Source organism: Myotis yumanensis, unplaced genomic scaffold, assembly GCF_028538775.1.
Source record: "Myotis yumanensis isolate MYYU_CA2020_CCGP unplaced genomic scaffold, mMyoYum1.0.hap1 SCAF_2, whole genome shotgun sequence".
Classification (NCBI taxonomy): Eukaryota; Metazoa; Chordata; class Mammalia; order Chiroptera; family Vespertilionidae; genus Myotis; species Myotis yumanensis.
In genome coordinates, this window is record NW_027223753.1 from 44856751 (window position 1) to 44872122 (window position 15372).

A 15372-nucleotide genomic window follows, 5' to 3' on the forward strand; every position below is an offset into this window, starting at 1 on the left:
TACATGACTAAATAGCTGAATCCGATGCCTTTAAGAACCACAAGAATGAAGTTGTTTATCTTAAAAAGAAAAATCACTTTGTGTCAGCATTTTTATCTTTCTTATAGACTGTTTAGGAATTTCGTAACAGAATGTCTTCTCAGTAGGTTTCTGAGTCAAGCAGTTTTAGTCGTTTTGCTAGAATTTAATATAAACTGGACACATTTGTAATTTTGTGTATTAAATTTTTCATTTGAGTAATTTATTTTGAATAATTTATTTTAAAAGAGGCTCAATGTAAACAATTTAGATAGTAAAGTATAAAAAAGAAAGTAGAAATGATATTTCATCTCTTAGAGATTTCACTTTGAACATTATGGACTTCTAGACATTGTTTTATGCATGTATATGTGTGTGATGCAAAATATATATGCAGATAGATGCCGAAATCATATTAATGATGTTCTTTCTTCTCACTCTATGCTCTGGATACCTCCTTTTAAAAATAATTAATAAACCTTATTTTTAGAGCAATTTTAGGTTCACAGCAAAATTGAAAGTATCAGAGTTCCTTTCCAACACATACAACTTCCTCTACTATCTACATCACTGTCAACAAATGTTTCATTTATTACATTGGCACATCATTATTATCCAAAGTCCATAGTTTACAGTAAGATTCACATTTGCTGCTGTACATTTTAAGAGTTTGGATAAATGTATAATGACATGTATCTACAGTTACAGTATCATACACAGTTTCACTGTTCTCAAAATCCTGTGTTCTGCCTACTCATCCTCTTCCCACATGCCCACAAACTCTGACAACCACTGATCATTTCACTATTTTCATAATTTTGCCTTTTCCTTAATGTCATACAGTTGGAATCATACAGTATGTAGCTTTTAAAAATTGGCTTCTTTCACTTAGAAATAATGCATTTTGTTTTTCTTGATATATTTTCATGACTTGATAACTCATTTCTTTTTAATACTGAATAATATTCCATTGTCTGGATATACCACAGTTTTTATCCGTTACTGAAGGACATCTGGTTGTTACCAGGTTTGGCAGTTTATGAATAAAACTGCTATAAACATCTGTATGCAGGTTTTGGTTTAAATACAAGTTTTTATTTCATTTGGGTAAATACCAAGAATGCAATTGCTAGATCATATCGTAAGAGTGTGTTCAGTTTTGTAAGAAACTGCCAAACTGTCTTCCAAAGTATCTGTACCTCAAATTCAAAATAATTTCTACGAGCAATGAGAGTATCGTATTGCTCCACAAGCTTGTCAGCATTTGGTGTTATCAGTGTTTTGGACTTTGGCCATTCAAATAGTTTGAGTGGTAGTTCATTATTGTTTAATTTGATTTTCTTGATAACATTTGATGTGGAGCATATATTCATATGCCTGCTTGCCTTCTGAATATCTTTTTCGGTGAGATCTTTGGCTCATATTTAAATTGGTTGTAGTTCATGTTCTTATTTTTGAGTTTTAAAAGTTTTTTGTATATTTTGGATAGTAGTCATTTATCAATTGTGTCTTTTGCAGAGATTTTCTCCCAGTCTGTAGCTTGTCTTTTCATTTTCTTGACATTGCCTTTCTCAGAGCAGAAGTTTTTCATTTTAATGAAGTCCAGCTTGTCAGTTATTTCTTTCAGAGGTTGTGCCTTTGGTGTTGGAGTTAGGAAGTATTTCCTCTGCTTCTATCTTCTGGAAGAGATTATAGAGAATTAGCAATAATTTCTTTCTTAAATGTTTGGTAGAATTCACTACTGAAGCTATCTGGGCCTGATGCTTTCTGTTTTGGAAGGTCATTAATTATTCATTCAATATCTTTAATAGATACAGTCCTATTCAGATTGTCTATTTGTTCTTGTGTGAGTTTTGGCGGACCATGTCTTTCAAGGAATTGGTTCATTTAATCTAGGTAGTCAAATTTTTGAGCATAGAGTTGTTCATAATATTTAATCTTTAAGTATTTTGGGAATTTCCATCTATCTTTTCACTGATTTTTAGTTTAATTCCATTGTGGTAAGAGCAGACGTTGTATGATTTCTACTCTTTTAAATTTGTTAAGGGTTGTTTTATGGCTTAAAATATTGTCTATCTTGGTGAATATTCTATGTGAAATTAAGGAGAATTAATCTGGTGTTTTTGGGTGAAGTAGCCTGTAGATGCCAATTACATCCAGTTGATTGATTGTGCTGTTGCGTTCAACTATGTCTTCACTGATTTTCTGCCTGCTGCATCTACCATTTCTGATAGAGGGTTGTTAAAGTCTCCAACTATCATAGTGGATTCATGTGTGTCTTCTTCAGTTTTATCAGTTTTGCCTCACATATGTTCCCTGGATAGATTTTTATAGTATAAATATAAATTTATATCATTATAATATGTATGTGTCATAATTTATTCATCGGCACGTAATTGTGTCTATTAGCATACCGATGTGCTAGATGTGAGGATATAGTACTGAACAAGACACATTCTCTGCCCTGAAGGAGTTTATTATTTGAGAAATAAGTATGTAAAATGCTTGCTTCCTCAGGCTCACCAATTTCATCTCTTGTGATGATAATATGAAATTATTTTAATGTGAATTACTTTGATCCAGTACTAGTAAGGGTCAAAATATTTTCATGTTTTTTGGCCTTCTTTTACAATGCCTGTCTTGTGTTCCATTTGGGTTTTTCTTTTTGTTATTGATATAGAAGAGCTCTTTGTATATTAGGGACATTAATACTTTGTCTATATATAATAGGTATTGAATTTTTCCTGACTATTGAATTGTAACTCACCCTTGTTAACATTCTTTTTCTTCTTCCTGTATAGAAATTTTCATTTTATGTAATTACACTTTCCTTTTGGATTTCTAGTTTTGCATACTATGCTAAGAAAGGCCTTTTCTACAAGATTGTTAAAGCAATTTTATTATATTTTTTAAAAATATATTTTATTGATTTTTTACAGAGAGGAAGGGAGAGGGATAGAAAGTTAGAAACATCGATGAGAGAGAAACATCAATCAGCTGCCTCTTGCAGCCCCTACTGGGGATGTGCCCGCAACCAAGGTACGTGGCCTTGACCGAATCGAACCTGGGACCCCTGAGTCTGCAGGCTGACGCTCTATCCACTGAGCCAAACCGGTTAGGGCTAAAGCAATTTTAATAAATACTTCTTTGTAGTAGACGCATACGTGTCACGTGTTTGACTTATCTAGAATTTATAATGTGAAGTAGCTTTATTTTTTAAACTGGCTAGCTTATTATTCTAGTATTATTTATTAAATTAGACATCTTTTCTCACCGATATGAAATATGTCTCATAGCAGGTACTAAATTTTCAAATGTGCTTGGATTTATTTCCCTACTCCCTATCATGTTTTATTCAGTGTCATCCTTTGCTAATAAATAGAATAAATTTAAGTATTACTAAACTTTAATTACTGTAGTCTTATAATATGTTTTAATATGCAGTAAGATAAATCCTTTCATTTGGAATGTTTGGTTATTCCTTTTTAAAGTGTTTTGATTTATAAAACTTTCCAAGATGGTGGGATCACTTTTCAAATTCAACCCTGCTTTAAAGTTAGGATTTTTGGAAATAGTCATTTAAATTTTTGTTAGAAATAAAGTGGGTTTCTGTTTTTATAGAAGATTGAAATTCAATTATAGTTATATGAAAAGTAAGACAAAACTGAATTATTAAATTAGCAACAGCTTAACTAGTTTTACCTTATGATAATTTTATTTTCATTTACTCTCTATAACAATGACAAAAAAAGTATCCTTATAGAATAGTCAAGAATATTTGTCTCATTAATTTCCGTTTCTTTCACAGCATCTTACCTTGGTTATTTATTTACTTAGGAGTCATTATCTAAGATAACAGACTTTCCCCATACAAAATGCCTCACTTTGTCGTGTCTCTCCCCTGCCCCCCCCCCCCCCCCACACACACACATACACACATACTTTATGGCATCCTGACTTTCATACTCTTGATAAGGGCTGCCCAGAGGTTTCTGGTAGCCGGTGTTGGGAACTGAACCAAAGTCTTCCCTGTGGCCCACTTTCTTTTTAACTTAGGAAGAAAATACATACATGTATAGTCTCTTATTTTAAACATTTTAGATTCAGAAGATTCATGGTGCCTTTTAAAAAATAAACTTTTGAAATTATATAAATTACATATATTCCTTCTGTAAGATTTGGAAAAGGTTGATAGTAGTGATATAAAAATAACCACATGATTTTACATTTAGGGAAACTATTGTCAATATTTCTTTCTAACCTCCCCCCCACTTCCTGTGCCAATACCATGTGATACATAAAGTTTTAGATATTGCTGAGTGTTCTCCATTTTTACAAACTCTTTGGAGACATTTTAAATGGCTATATAACCCATAATGTGGATGCACTATATACAATTCACACATTTTATAAGCTTTTTCTTTTTTTCCCCAATTTTGTTAAATTATGCAGTTTTCTGGAGGAAACAATTTTTTCCTTTTCTTTATTCTAGTTGTTAGTTTAAAAATTCTAATTACAGCTGATAAAAGTGCTATTAGTGATATACCTACATTTTATTAATTTCTCGGTTCACTGATTCATTTAATAAACATATTTTGAGGACCAATCACATGCCAGGCAGACATTAAGGATCTTCAAAAAGTTTACTGTCTAATGCAGCAATTTTCAATCAGTGTGCCATAGTAATTTAATTTTTTAATTTAATTTTTTCCATCATCATTCATTCCCCCCCCCCCCCCCCATGCGCTCTTCCACCTCCTCCATCAGTCCTGATCCCACAATCATCACACTGTTGCCCATGTCTATGAGTTCTGTCTCTCTCTTTGTTTCTTTCCCCTCAGTCCCTCATGCTGCAATACTTTTTAAAACATGCAATACCTGACTATTTAGTCAGGGACACTGACCTCTTTTCCCTTAGATTGTCAAATTAAAAAATGACAACAGTCAACACAATAGTCGTTGGGTGTGAATGTCCTGCCTTGAGCTATAAATATAGGTCATACAATAGAGTTGAATCTTATTGGTCATGTTGCATAATAAGGTCGCATCTGATTGGTTAATTCTCAGTTCCAGAAATCCTTATATACAAGTATAGGCACCTTATTTTTTTAAGAAGTCACTTTGGAGTCCAGCGAGTGTGGCTTAGTTGGTTGAGCATCATCCCATTCACCGGGAGGTCGCTGGTTCAATTCCTGGTCAGGGCACATGCCTGGGTTGCTGACTCCATCCCTCTCTGAAATCAATAAAAACATATTTTTAAAAAAGTCACTGTGAAGCAAAAAGGGCAGGTAATTACTACTATTATTATTTTAAATCAATAAAATTATACCTTTTTTGTCAGATTTTTTAAAAATATATATTTTTATTGATTTCAGAGAGAGAGGGAGAGGGAAAGAGATAGAAACATCAATGATGAGAAAGAATCATTGATAGGCTGCCTCCTGCATGTCCCCCATTGGGGATTGAGCCCGCAACCTAGGGATGTGCCCTTGACCGGAATTGAACCCGGGACCCTTTAGTCCTCAGGCTGATGCTCTATCAACTGAGCCAAACCAGCTAGGGCCTCTTTCTTCCTTTCCTTTCCTTTCCTTTCCTTCCGTTCCCTTCCCTTCCCTTCCCTTCCCTTCCCTTCCCTTCCCTTCCCTTCCCTTCCCTTCCCTTCCCTTCTCTTCCCTTCCCTCTCTCCTCTCTCCTCTCTCTCCTCTCTCTCCTCTCTCTCCTCTCTTTCCTCTCTTTCCTCCCTTTCCTCTTTTCTTTCTTTCTTTTTTCTAGCTAGGGCCTTTTTTGTCAGATTGACAAAAATATTTTTTAGTGTGCCACAGACTTTTAGTAATTAGTTTATTTGTGCCATGAGATAAAAAAGGTTGAAAATTGCTGGTCTAGTGTAAGAGACAGGTAAGAAACAAGTAATTACAATACAGTGTGATGAGTGCTGTGATAGAGGAAGTATTCTATGAGGAAAGAAGAGGGGCATCTGTCTTAGTGTGAGGTTTGGAAGAGGGTGGAAATCTTACCAAACTTCCCAGAGGAGGTGAAACTTAAGCTGGGTCTTAGGGAGTCATGATAATAAGGTAGTCAAAAAATGAAGGTGAGTCCTGGCTGGTGTGGCTCAGTTGGTAGTGTGTCATCCCATTCACTGAAAGATTGCCTGTTCAATTCCCAGACATGGCACATGCCTGGGTTCCAGGCTTGGTTCCCTGTAGAGGTGTGCAGGAAGCAGCCAACTGATGTTTTGCTTTCACATTGATGTTTCACTCTCTCTCTCCCTCCTGCCCTCCCTCCCGCTCCCTCCATCTCTAAAAATGGATTTTTAAAAATATATTTTTTTTAAAGAAAAAATAATGAGGGTGAGCAGGAAGGCATTCTAGGTAGAGGGATCAACACATGCAAAGGCATGGAGGTATCAGACATCATGTCAAGTTTAGGAAGCTCTAATAATAGAATTAAAAATGCCTTCAGTATATGGTGCATGTGGGGGAGTGGCAAAAGACAAAGCTGAGTAAGGGGACAGATGTCATTTCATGAAGGGCCTTGATATCATCCTCAGGGCTGGGGGTGCAAACACGAGCAAGGCAAAGGCCTGGGGGAACATGTTTGCAGCTCTAATTCTCACTTGTATATCAGCAGTCCTCAAATTAGTAGCTCAAGCCTAGACCTCACGCTTGAGCTCCAGATCTATATAATCCAACTGCCTTGTTGTCCTCTCTCGAATATATCTAGAATGTAAGCTCGTGACAGAAGTACAGTAGTCTGCACTTCATGTTGTCGACAGGTCCTGCAACTTTAAGTGAAATGATAGATAATTAAAGCAATTTCCCCATAGGTTAATTGATACAAACAAGAATTAAGTTCCTATGACATTTCATCAACAGTATATAACTAAATGATGTTGAACGAAATGACTTTATTCAAGGACCTGTTATATTTCACTGCCTTTGTTCTAAGCTTTATCTGCATTGCCTAGAATAGTGCCTGACAATAATTTATCAGATGATTAAATAAGTAATGATTCTCTACTCTTTCTCTCAGAGGCATCTCACATTCCACATAAATCAAATTCATGATCTCCCTCTAACCTGCCCCTCTCCTAATCCCTATTTCAGTGATTGGCAGCATCTATTTAGTTTTATAAGCCTGGAACCTGGCTCAGTTTATCCTTGACATATCCCTGTTTCTCACCTTCCACATCCATTTTATCGCCAAGACTTAGTGAATTTTTGACACCCTTTCTCATATACTGGTATCTATAGCTCTCCGTCTCCACAGCTCCAGTCCAACCTACTATTATTTCACTTATAGTCTTGTACAATAGTAGTATACTCTCACCATCTACTCTTGTCCCTTTTCAGTCTATTCTCTTTGCTGCTATTGAAGTCAAATAAACCCACAGAATCTGATTCTGATATTTCTGTTTGAAACTAGGTGCTAGGATAAAGAACACAATTCTTAACATAGTCTACAAGGCCCTGTGTGCTCTGGCCCCTGTCTAGCCCTAGAGCCACATCTTGTGTTACTTTTTTGGACTTTCTCTTCACCTTGGCTTTTTAAATTCTTCCAATGGACTATGTTTTCTCCTGCCTCAGCTATGATGTATAATTAGTAGCTTTTAATACATTTTATAAAATGGAATGTGTATTATTAGAGAAATGAATGTATTAGTACTTTTGAGTAGATATTTATAACCCTATAATGTAATGTTCTGTGCAGCATTTTTTTTGAAAAGTAAACTGTCCGTGAATTATTGCAGATAAGCTCAAGCACTTTGAATTATAATTTGTTCCTCTTTCAGATTATATCACACATTTCTATTTTTACCTCAAATTAGTTAAAAAACAAGCACTTATGAGCTACATTCATTCTTATTTTAAAGAAAACATTTCCTGTTGTAAATTTAAGCCATTCTATTTTTTTAAATGCTGCAGTATTAAGATAGGCAGTAATTGTAGAAAATGCCTTAATTTAAAATAAAACAAAAATTTAGGCTTTATATGAAAGTAGTGACTTGATATGAGTGGAAGCCTCCATTCTGAAGACAGTCATCATTTTTCATAAGATTTCAAATCACCTTCTTTAATTACAAATAAAACAAATCTTGAACCGTTGCACAAGCACCAGTGCTGAGCTGTGTTACTAACTTAACTTATTGTTTTTAATTGTGAGTACCTGGGAGAGATTATTGTCTAGTTTTGTGTGATAATTTATATTGTTGTATATTTGGTATTAAGTGTTTTTTAAATTTAAAATATTTATTGACTATATTGCTCATTTCAAATTCAAATTTTATTTAATCACTAAAGTAACGTTAGCAGGTATTGTACCATATAACATGAACTTATTACTTGTTTTCCTTTAACTTTTTTCTTTTAGTCAGTACAAAAGATTAAACTCTGTAGAAGAATGAAATCAAGTGATGGCTATTTCTTTAGAATTTGAATATGGAGGCCACAGGAACAGAAGAAGTTGACAAGCTAAAAACTAAATTTATATCTGCTTGGAACAACATGAAATATAGTAAGTATTTTGATTTAAAAATTGTATAAATCCAAAGGTATATTTGAAGATGTGTATCATCTTCCTTATTAAATCACTGACATTGCTTAAGGTTCTAATTGAATGACATATTTCTGTAAGGAATGTAGATAAGAATGTCTCCTGGAGAAAGAACCAAATATCAACATAAACAACGCTTAGAAACTAAAGCATACTTATGTGCCCTCTTTTTTGTTTTTAAATTCCAAACAGAATTTATTCAGGTGATGGTAATACCTCCGTTTTTAGATTTAATTTCAGGCAACCTCATGTATGAACCAGGAAGTAAGCAAAATAGACCTCTGAACACACAAAAAGACGGTATAAAGTTCATGCACTGATACCTATGAATTTCTCCTGGAAGTACCCTCAGACCCTTATTTTTAACCTAGTAACTCTTGGTTTGCAAACAAATCCAATAAGGGTCATATGGTGTTTTCTTTAATTTGTTTTGTTTTACAGTTTATTCTTTTTTATTTGTTTGTTTTTAATTTTTTCAGTTACAGTTGACTTTCAGTATTATATTAGTTTCAGGTGTACAGCATAGTGGCTGGATCAGTGAGGGCGAACCTATGACACGCGTGTCAGAGGTGACACGCGAACTCATTTTTTTGGTTGATTTTTCTTTGTTAAATGGCATTTAAATATATAAAATAAATATCAAAAATATAAATCTTTGTTTTACTATGGTTGCAAATATCAAAAAATTTCTATATGTGACACAGCACCAGAGTTAAGTTAGGGTTTTTCAAAATGCTGACACGCCAAGCTCAAAAGGTTCGCCATCGCTGGGCTAGATGTTTATATAACTTATAAAGCAATCCTCCCAGTAAGTATAGTACCATACATAGTTTACAATATTATTGACTATACTCCCTGTGCTGTTCTTTATATCCCCATGACTATTTTGTAACTGCCAATTTGTACTTCTTACTCCCTTTACCTTTTTCACCCAACCCCCTAACCCTCTCCCATCTGGCAACCGATTTTATGGTACTTTTGAAGCTCACTTCAGACTAAAACCAAATAGGAGGTAAAGAAGCCTTCAGAAATAGAGAAATACTCAGCAGAACCAGTTTCAACAGGAAGAAGTTCATAGCCATAAAATAAAAATGATAAAATTTAGTGAAATTCCTTGACACTGCAAATTCAGGTAAAACCTGTTGGCAGTTGACTTCTGGCTCACTGGAAGTCATGGCCAACTAGCTATTTAGACAGTTATAACTTGATAATAACATGACATGGCATTCTGAAAATTATGAACATTAATTTTTAAAGTTGAGATCAATAGATACAAAAGCCTAAGTGACCATTCTACCTGTAGCTATGACATGCACTGACCACCAGGGGGCAGATGCTAAATGCACAGGCATGGAAACATGGAACAGACTAATGAATCTCAGAGGGAAGTGGGGAGGTGGGAAGGCTGGAAGAGATTAGCCAAAGATCTTATATGCATACTAGAGGCCCGGTGCACGGATTCGTGCACTGGTGGGGTCCCTTGGCCTGGCCTGCGGAGATCGGGCTGAAACCAGCCCTCTGACATCCCCTGAGGGGTCCTGGATTGCGAGAGGGTGCAGGCCAGGCCGAGGGACCTCTAGTATCTGTGCACCGGGCCTCTATTATAATTTATGTACTATAAAATGCACCCTTTTAAAGTGTATGAGTCAGTGGTTTTTAGGATATTCACAAGGCTGTGCAACCATTATCACTATCTAATTCCAGAATATATTTTTAGCCCAAAAAGCAGTCCCATGCCCATTAGTAGCTACTCCCTATTCCTCTCCACCTTCCTCCAGCCTCTGGCAACCACCAGTCTATTTTCTATATCTATGGATTTCCCTATTCTGGACATTTCATGTAAATTAAATCATACAACCTGTGGCCTTTTGTGTCTGGCCCTTTTCACTTAATGTTTTCAAAGTTCACCCATGTTGTATCATGTATATATCAGTACTTTATTCCTTTATATGGCTGAATAATATTTCATTGTATGACTATACTACATTTCTTTACCCATTCATTAGTTGATGGACATTTAGGTTATTTCTACTTTTTGGAATATGAATAGTGTTGCTCTGAACATTGTGTACAAGGTTTTGTGTGAACATGTTTTTTTTTTTTAAATATTGTTATTGTTTTCAGAGAGGAAGGGAGAGGGAAAGAGAGATAGAAACATTAATGATGAGAGAGAATCATTGATTGGCTGCCTCCTGCACATCCCCCACTGGGGATAAAGCCCACAACCCAGGCATGTGCCCTTGGCTGGAATCGAACCTGGGACCCGTCAGTCCACAAGCTGACGCTCTATCCACTGAGCCAAACCAGCCAGGGCTGAACATGTTTTCTGTTGTCTCGGAGTGGAATTTCTGGATCAGATGTTAACTCTAAGTTTAATTTTTTTGAGGAACTGCCAAACTTTTCCAAAGTGCTGCACCATTTTACATTTTCACCCTTAATGTATGAGGGTTTGAATTACTCCACATCCTCACCAATACCTTGTCCATTCTTTTATTAGAGCCATCCTAGTGGTTGTGAAGTATCTTACTTTGAGTTTGGTTTGCATTTCTTTGATGAACAATGATGTTAAGCATCTTTTCATGTACTTATTGGCCTTATATGTATATATACTTTGGAGTATATATTCAAATTCTTTGTGCATTTTAATTGGGTTGTCCTTTTGTTATTGAATTATAAGAGTTCTTTATATACTCTAGATAAAAAAGAATCCCTTAGCAAATATATGATTTGTAAATATTTTCTTCTCTCTTCCTTCCTCCCTCTCTAAAATCAATAAAAATATATCCTTGCATAAGGATTAAAAATTCTTTTATACCATAAGGACATTGTTACCTGTTTGAAAGTAAATTAAAATTATTTTTTCTCTCTCATGTTCTTTAAGTGGAGTGAATGTAGTTAAAATACATATTTTCAGTTCATTGTCCAAATATTTGCTACTTTTGCAAAAATGCACATCCATAGTTGATAATTGATGATTTGAAATTAAATAAAAGAAAATGTTGCTAGAATTTTAGTGTGTACCCTTTAATTGCAAAACAATTTTTTCTCATTTAGGTTGGGTGTTGAAAACAAAGACGTATTTTAGTAGAAATTCTCCTGTATTATTGCTTGGAAAATGTTATCATTTTAAATGTGAAGGTAAGTGCTAGATTTGTAACCCATTTAAAAATATGTAGAAATTCATTGTGTAACTGTTTTCACTATTTTATTCTTAGATTAATCTACTTTTGGCACATTTCTGTTGTTTTTTACTTCTATTTTAAAATTTGTGGTAAAATATAACATAAAATTTACCTCTTAATCACTTTTAAGTCCAGTGATATTTATATTTTCTTAAGGTTATGGTACCATTACCACCATTCATCTCCAGATCTCTCCATTTGTAAAATATGAAACTCCATATCCATTAAACAATAATTCATTCCTCCTTACCCTCAATCCCTAACAACCATCATGTTTTGTATAGTATAGGTGTGCTGTTGATGTATTTTTCCAGCTTTTATGTCTCTGAAAAAGTATATTACTTTCATTTTTTTGAAAGATATTTTTGCTGGGTATAGAATTCTGAGTTGATGCTTTTTTTCTTGCAGTAGCTTTGAAGATGTTGCTTCACTATCTTCTTGTTTGTTTTTTTTCTCCAATGAGAAATCTGATGTCATCCTTATCTTTCTTTGTATATAATGTCCTTTTTTTTCTTAACTGCTTTTAAGTTTTTCTTTATCACTAGTTTGGGACAATGTGATTATGATGTGCATTGGTGTAGTTTTATTCATGTTTCTTGTGCTTGGGTTTTGTTGAACTACTTGGGTTTGTTGGTTTATAGTTTTCATCAAATTTAGCCATGTTGTCTTAAAATACGTTGTTTTTTCCTCTCTTCTTTCTCCTTCTGGACCTCCAAATATACCTACAGGGTAGGGCAAAAGTAGGTTTATAGTTGTTCATATGAAATATCCTATATAATAAAAGGCTAATATGCAAATTGTCTCCTTGACTGGGAGTTTGACTGGGAGTTCAACTGGGAGTTCGACCAGGGGGTGGAGCCAGCTGGCCAACCGCCAGTGGTTCTTCCCCCTGGACAGCCCTGCCCCTGATTGGTCCCCCCACCCTGGTCAGGGACGGGGCTGGCTGGCCAACTGCCTGTGGCCCCTCCCCCCAGCCAGCCCAGCCTGATTGGCCTCTATCGGGCTGGGCCAACCAGACCCCACCTGTGCATGAATTTGTGCACCAGGCCTCTAGTAATACAATAATGAATACATAGTAACAACAATAAACTCTGTTTCATGTACCCACAATTGTAAATTTACTTTGACCTCCTCTCCCCTGCGTGTGTGTGTGTGTGTGTGTGTGTGTGTAATTAAATTAAATATATCTATGAAACTAAAACCTGAGTTGAAAGAAATTTTATCCACGAAGAAATTAGCTTGAAAACTTGTTCCTTAAGACTGGTGTGATGCATTTTCCCCCTCTTTTGGGGATAGGAAGGAGAATGAATTATTACACAAAAATAATGCAGGAAAAAATGTATGATGGGGAAAATATGACAAAAATCAATTAAATTTAAATGCAGATACACTCCAATGCAAGTAGGGGACAGGCTGTTACTTCTTCCATTAGTAAGTTCCAAAGTAGCATGCATCATTTTAGGAATCTATCTCATAGAAACATACTTTTTGTTTTTCTAGAAACACCCAGTAAAGAGCACCTCTCCTTTTCATTATATTCAACAATGTCTTAACAACAGAAATCCAGCAAATAAAGGCAAATGCTTTTTCCTGGGATTTCTTATTTGCTAACTGGCTTTCCTTTCATATACTCCTTCTGAGATTAAAATGGAAATTACAAATTTATATTTAGGTCCTTGAAATTAATATATAATGGACACCAGTTTCTTAATCTGATCACTGAAGAAGACAATTAGTTGACTGAAATTAGGTATGGCTAGAATGCCTTTAGCATAAGGGGGTCTGTTACTCATCCCTTGTCAACCTAGTCATATTCACCATTGGACTGTGGTTCTAAGTTTAAGCTGGCTGACTGTGCTGTCATCTAGAAATATTGTTAAGCATGAGCTATACTTTTTAGTAAGACTCCCAGGAGATACATGAAGGGGAAGGGAAATAGAAGAAAATGTCACAGTAAGTTAAACCTATAAAAGTGTGGTTTTTCCTTAGTTAAAATGTCAATCGATTAAGCATTGTAATTTTTCTTATGCTCCATGAACTGCTTGAGTGTGATATCATGTGCAGCTCTGTAGTAAACCCATTAGATACTCTAACTTCCACAGATGAGATTTGAGGAATGGGTTATAAAATGCTGCCCTTGATATAGCACCTATAATCAAACCTGGCAGACACCTATTATAAATATCCTATATAATAATGTGAAAAGTTTAGAATAAGATTTTAGTATTTTATTTTCTTAAGCAATAAAAAACAGCTGCAATTCTCTATTTCTACTATTCACTTACTACAATAAAATGTAATGCTTTATATACTATTGAAGGAAGAGCATTTTAGAGCAGTAAATGAAAGCCAATAATGAATATTTGTTCTGGAGACAGTGTGACAAAACAAATGTGTTCGAGGCAGAGGTGTTGAGTGCTGGGCTGCCCATTCACTAACAAGCTGGAGGAGCCAAAGCTCTCTCTGGGCCCCAGTTTACTCATTTGGAGGATAAAAGAGTTTTATAAGATTCAGATCCGAAGAAACAGATAAAACAACTTTACCACGTTAACTCTCACTTCATGTTTAAATAAGATTATCATTACATTACTCAAGGGAGAACCTCAGAGAATACTTTTTATTCATTTTTAAATGTTATTAATTTTATTCTCTAAGTTATTTAATACTCATCATCACCCTGTCTCACTCATACTGCTCCTCCCCCCAAATCCCTCCCAATTTACCTCCAGGATATCTTTGCCTGTAGCCACAGTATAAAACTTCTCCCTTTCTGTACAGCCACATAGCTCCACTTGTTACAAGGTACCAGCTGCTTACAGGGTGTCCCCCTCACAAAAAAGTAAGCTTCTCCAGGGAAGGGAGGTCTCTCACTTCTCTCCTACCCCCAGCTGCTGAGCACTCACAGCTGTCAGTGAGTGTTTGACAAATGATTTAAAATCAGTTACAGCTGGAAGGTAAATTTTACTACAGAAACAAATTCAAATTTATCTGTAGTGGTATTGGAGTGGTGGCAGTGAACTTTTTGAGATCCTTTTCAAGAGCAGTGCTTTTCAAGCGGTGTGCTGTAGGAATTTTTAAAAAACACCTGACTAGTCAGGGGCACTGACTTCTTTTCCCTTAGATTGTCAAATTAAAAAAATGACCATAGCCAACACAACAATACCCTTCTGGTGTGAATACCTTGTCTTAAAACAAAAATATATCTATCTATATAAAACCCTAATAATCAACTCTACCAAATGGCAGAACGACCTGCGGAACGACTGGTTGGTGGGGGCGGGGCTGGTGAGCAGGCGGTGCCAAGCCAGCCAAGGCTGGTGCCAGTGGGCAGAGGGAGGTGACTGGCGGCAGTGGTGGGGGGCGGGGCTGGCGGCGGCAGGGGATGATGGGGGCCAAGTCTGGCAAGTGGGTGGTGCCAGGCCGTCAGCCAAGGCGGGTGCCAGTGGGGGTCCCCCGATCGCCCTGCCAGTTGCTCCATAGATCACCGGCCAGGCCTACGGGCCCTACCCTATATATTGGGATCAGTCTCTTAGATTTAAAAATTAAAACCTGGCAAGGCTACTCTAACACTGAAAAAACAGGATGATGCAGCGATGACATGCATGGACTCTGGCTTGCACAT

At 35.9% G+C, this 15372-nt stretch overlaps 1 protein-coding gene across 2 annotated transcripts in view; it reads left to right on the top strand.

Annotated features, from left to right (window-relative positions):
• The window catches only part of ATG4C (autophagy related 4C cysteine peptidase), an 80172-nt gene that overhangs the window by 15963 nt on the left and 48837 nt on the right, over positions 1-15372 (top strand). Inside the window, exons 2-3 of one of the 2 annotated variants that reach the window (XM_070405270.1) lie at positions 8386-8529; positions 11623-11706. In XM_070405270.1, coding sequence (XP_070261371.1) covers positions 8454-8529; positions 11623-11706 — 160 coding nt within the window. In that variant the 5' untranslated portion in view covers positions 8386-8453. The remainder of the gene's footprint in view (positions 1-8385; positions 8530-11622; positions 11707-15372) is intronic. The other variant, XM_070405271.1, reaches the window with a different exon arrangement.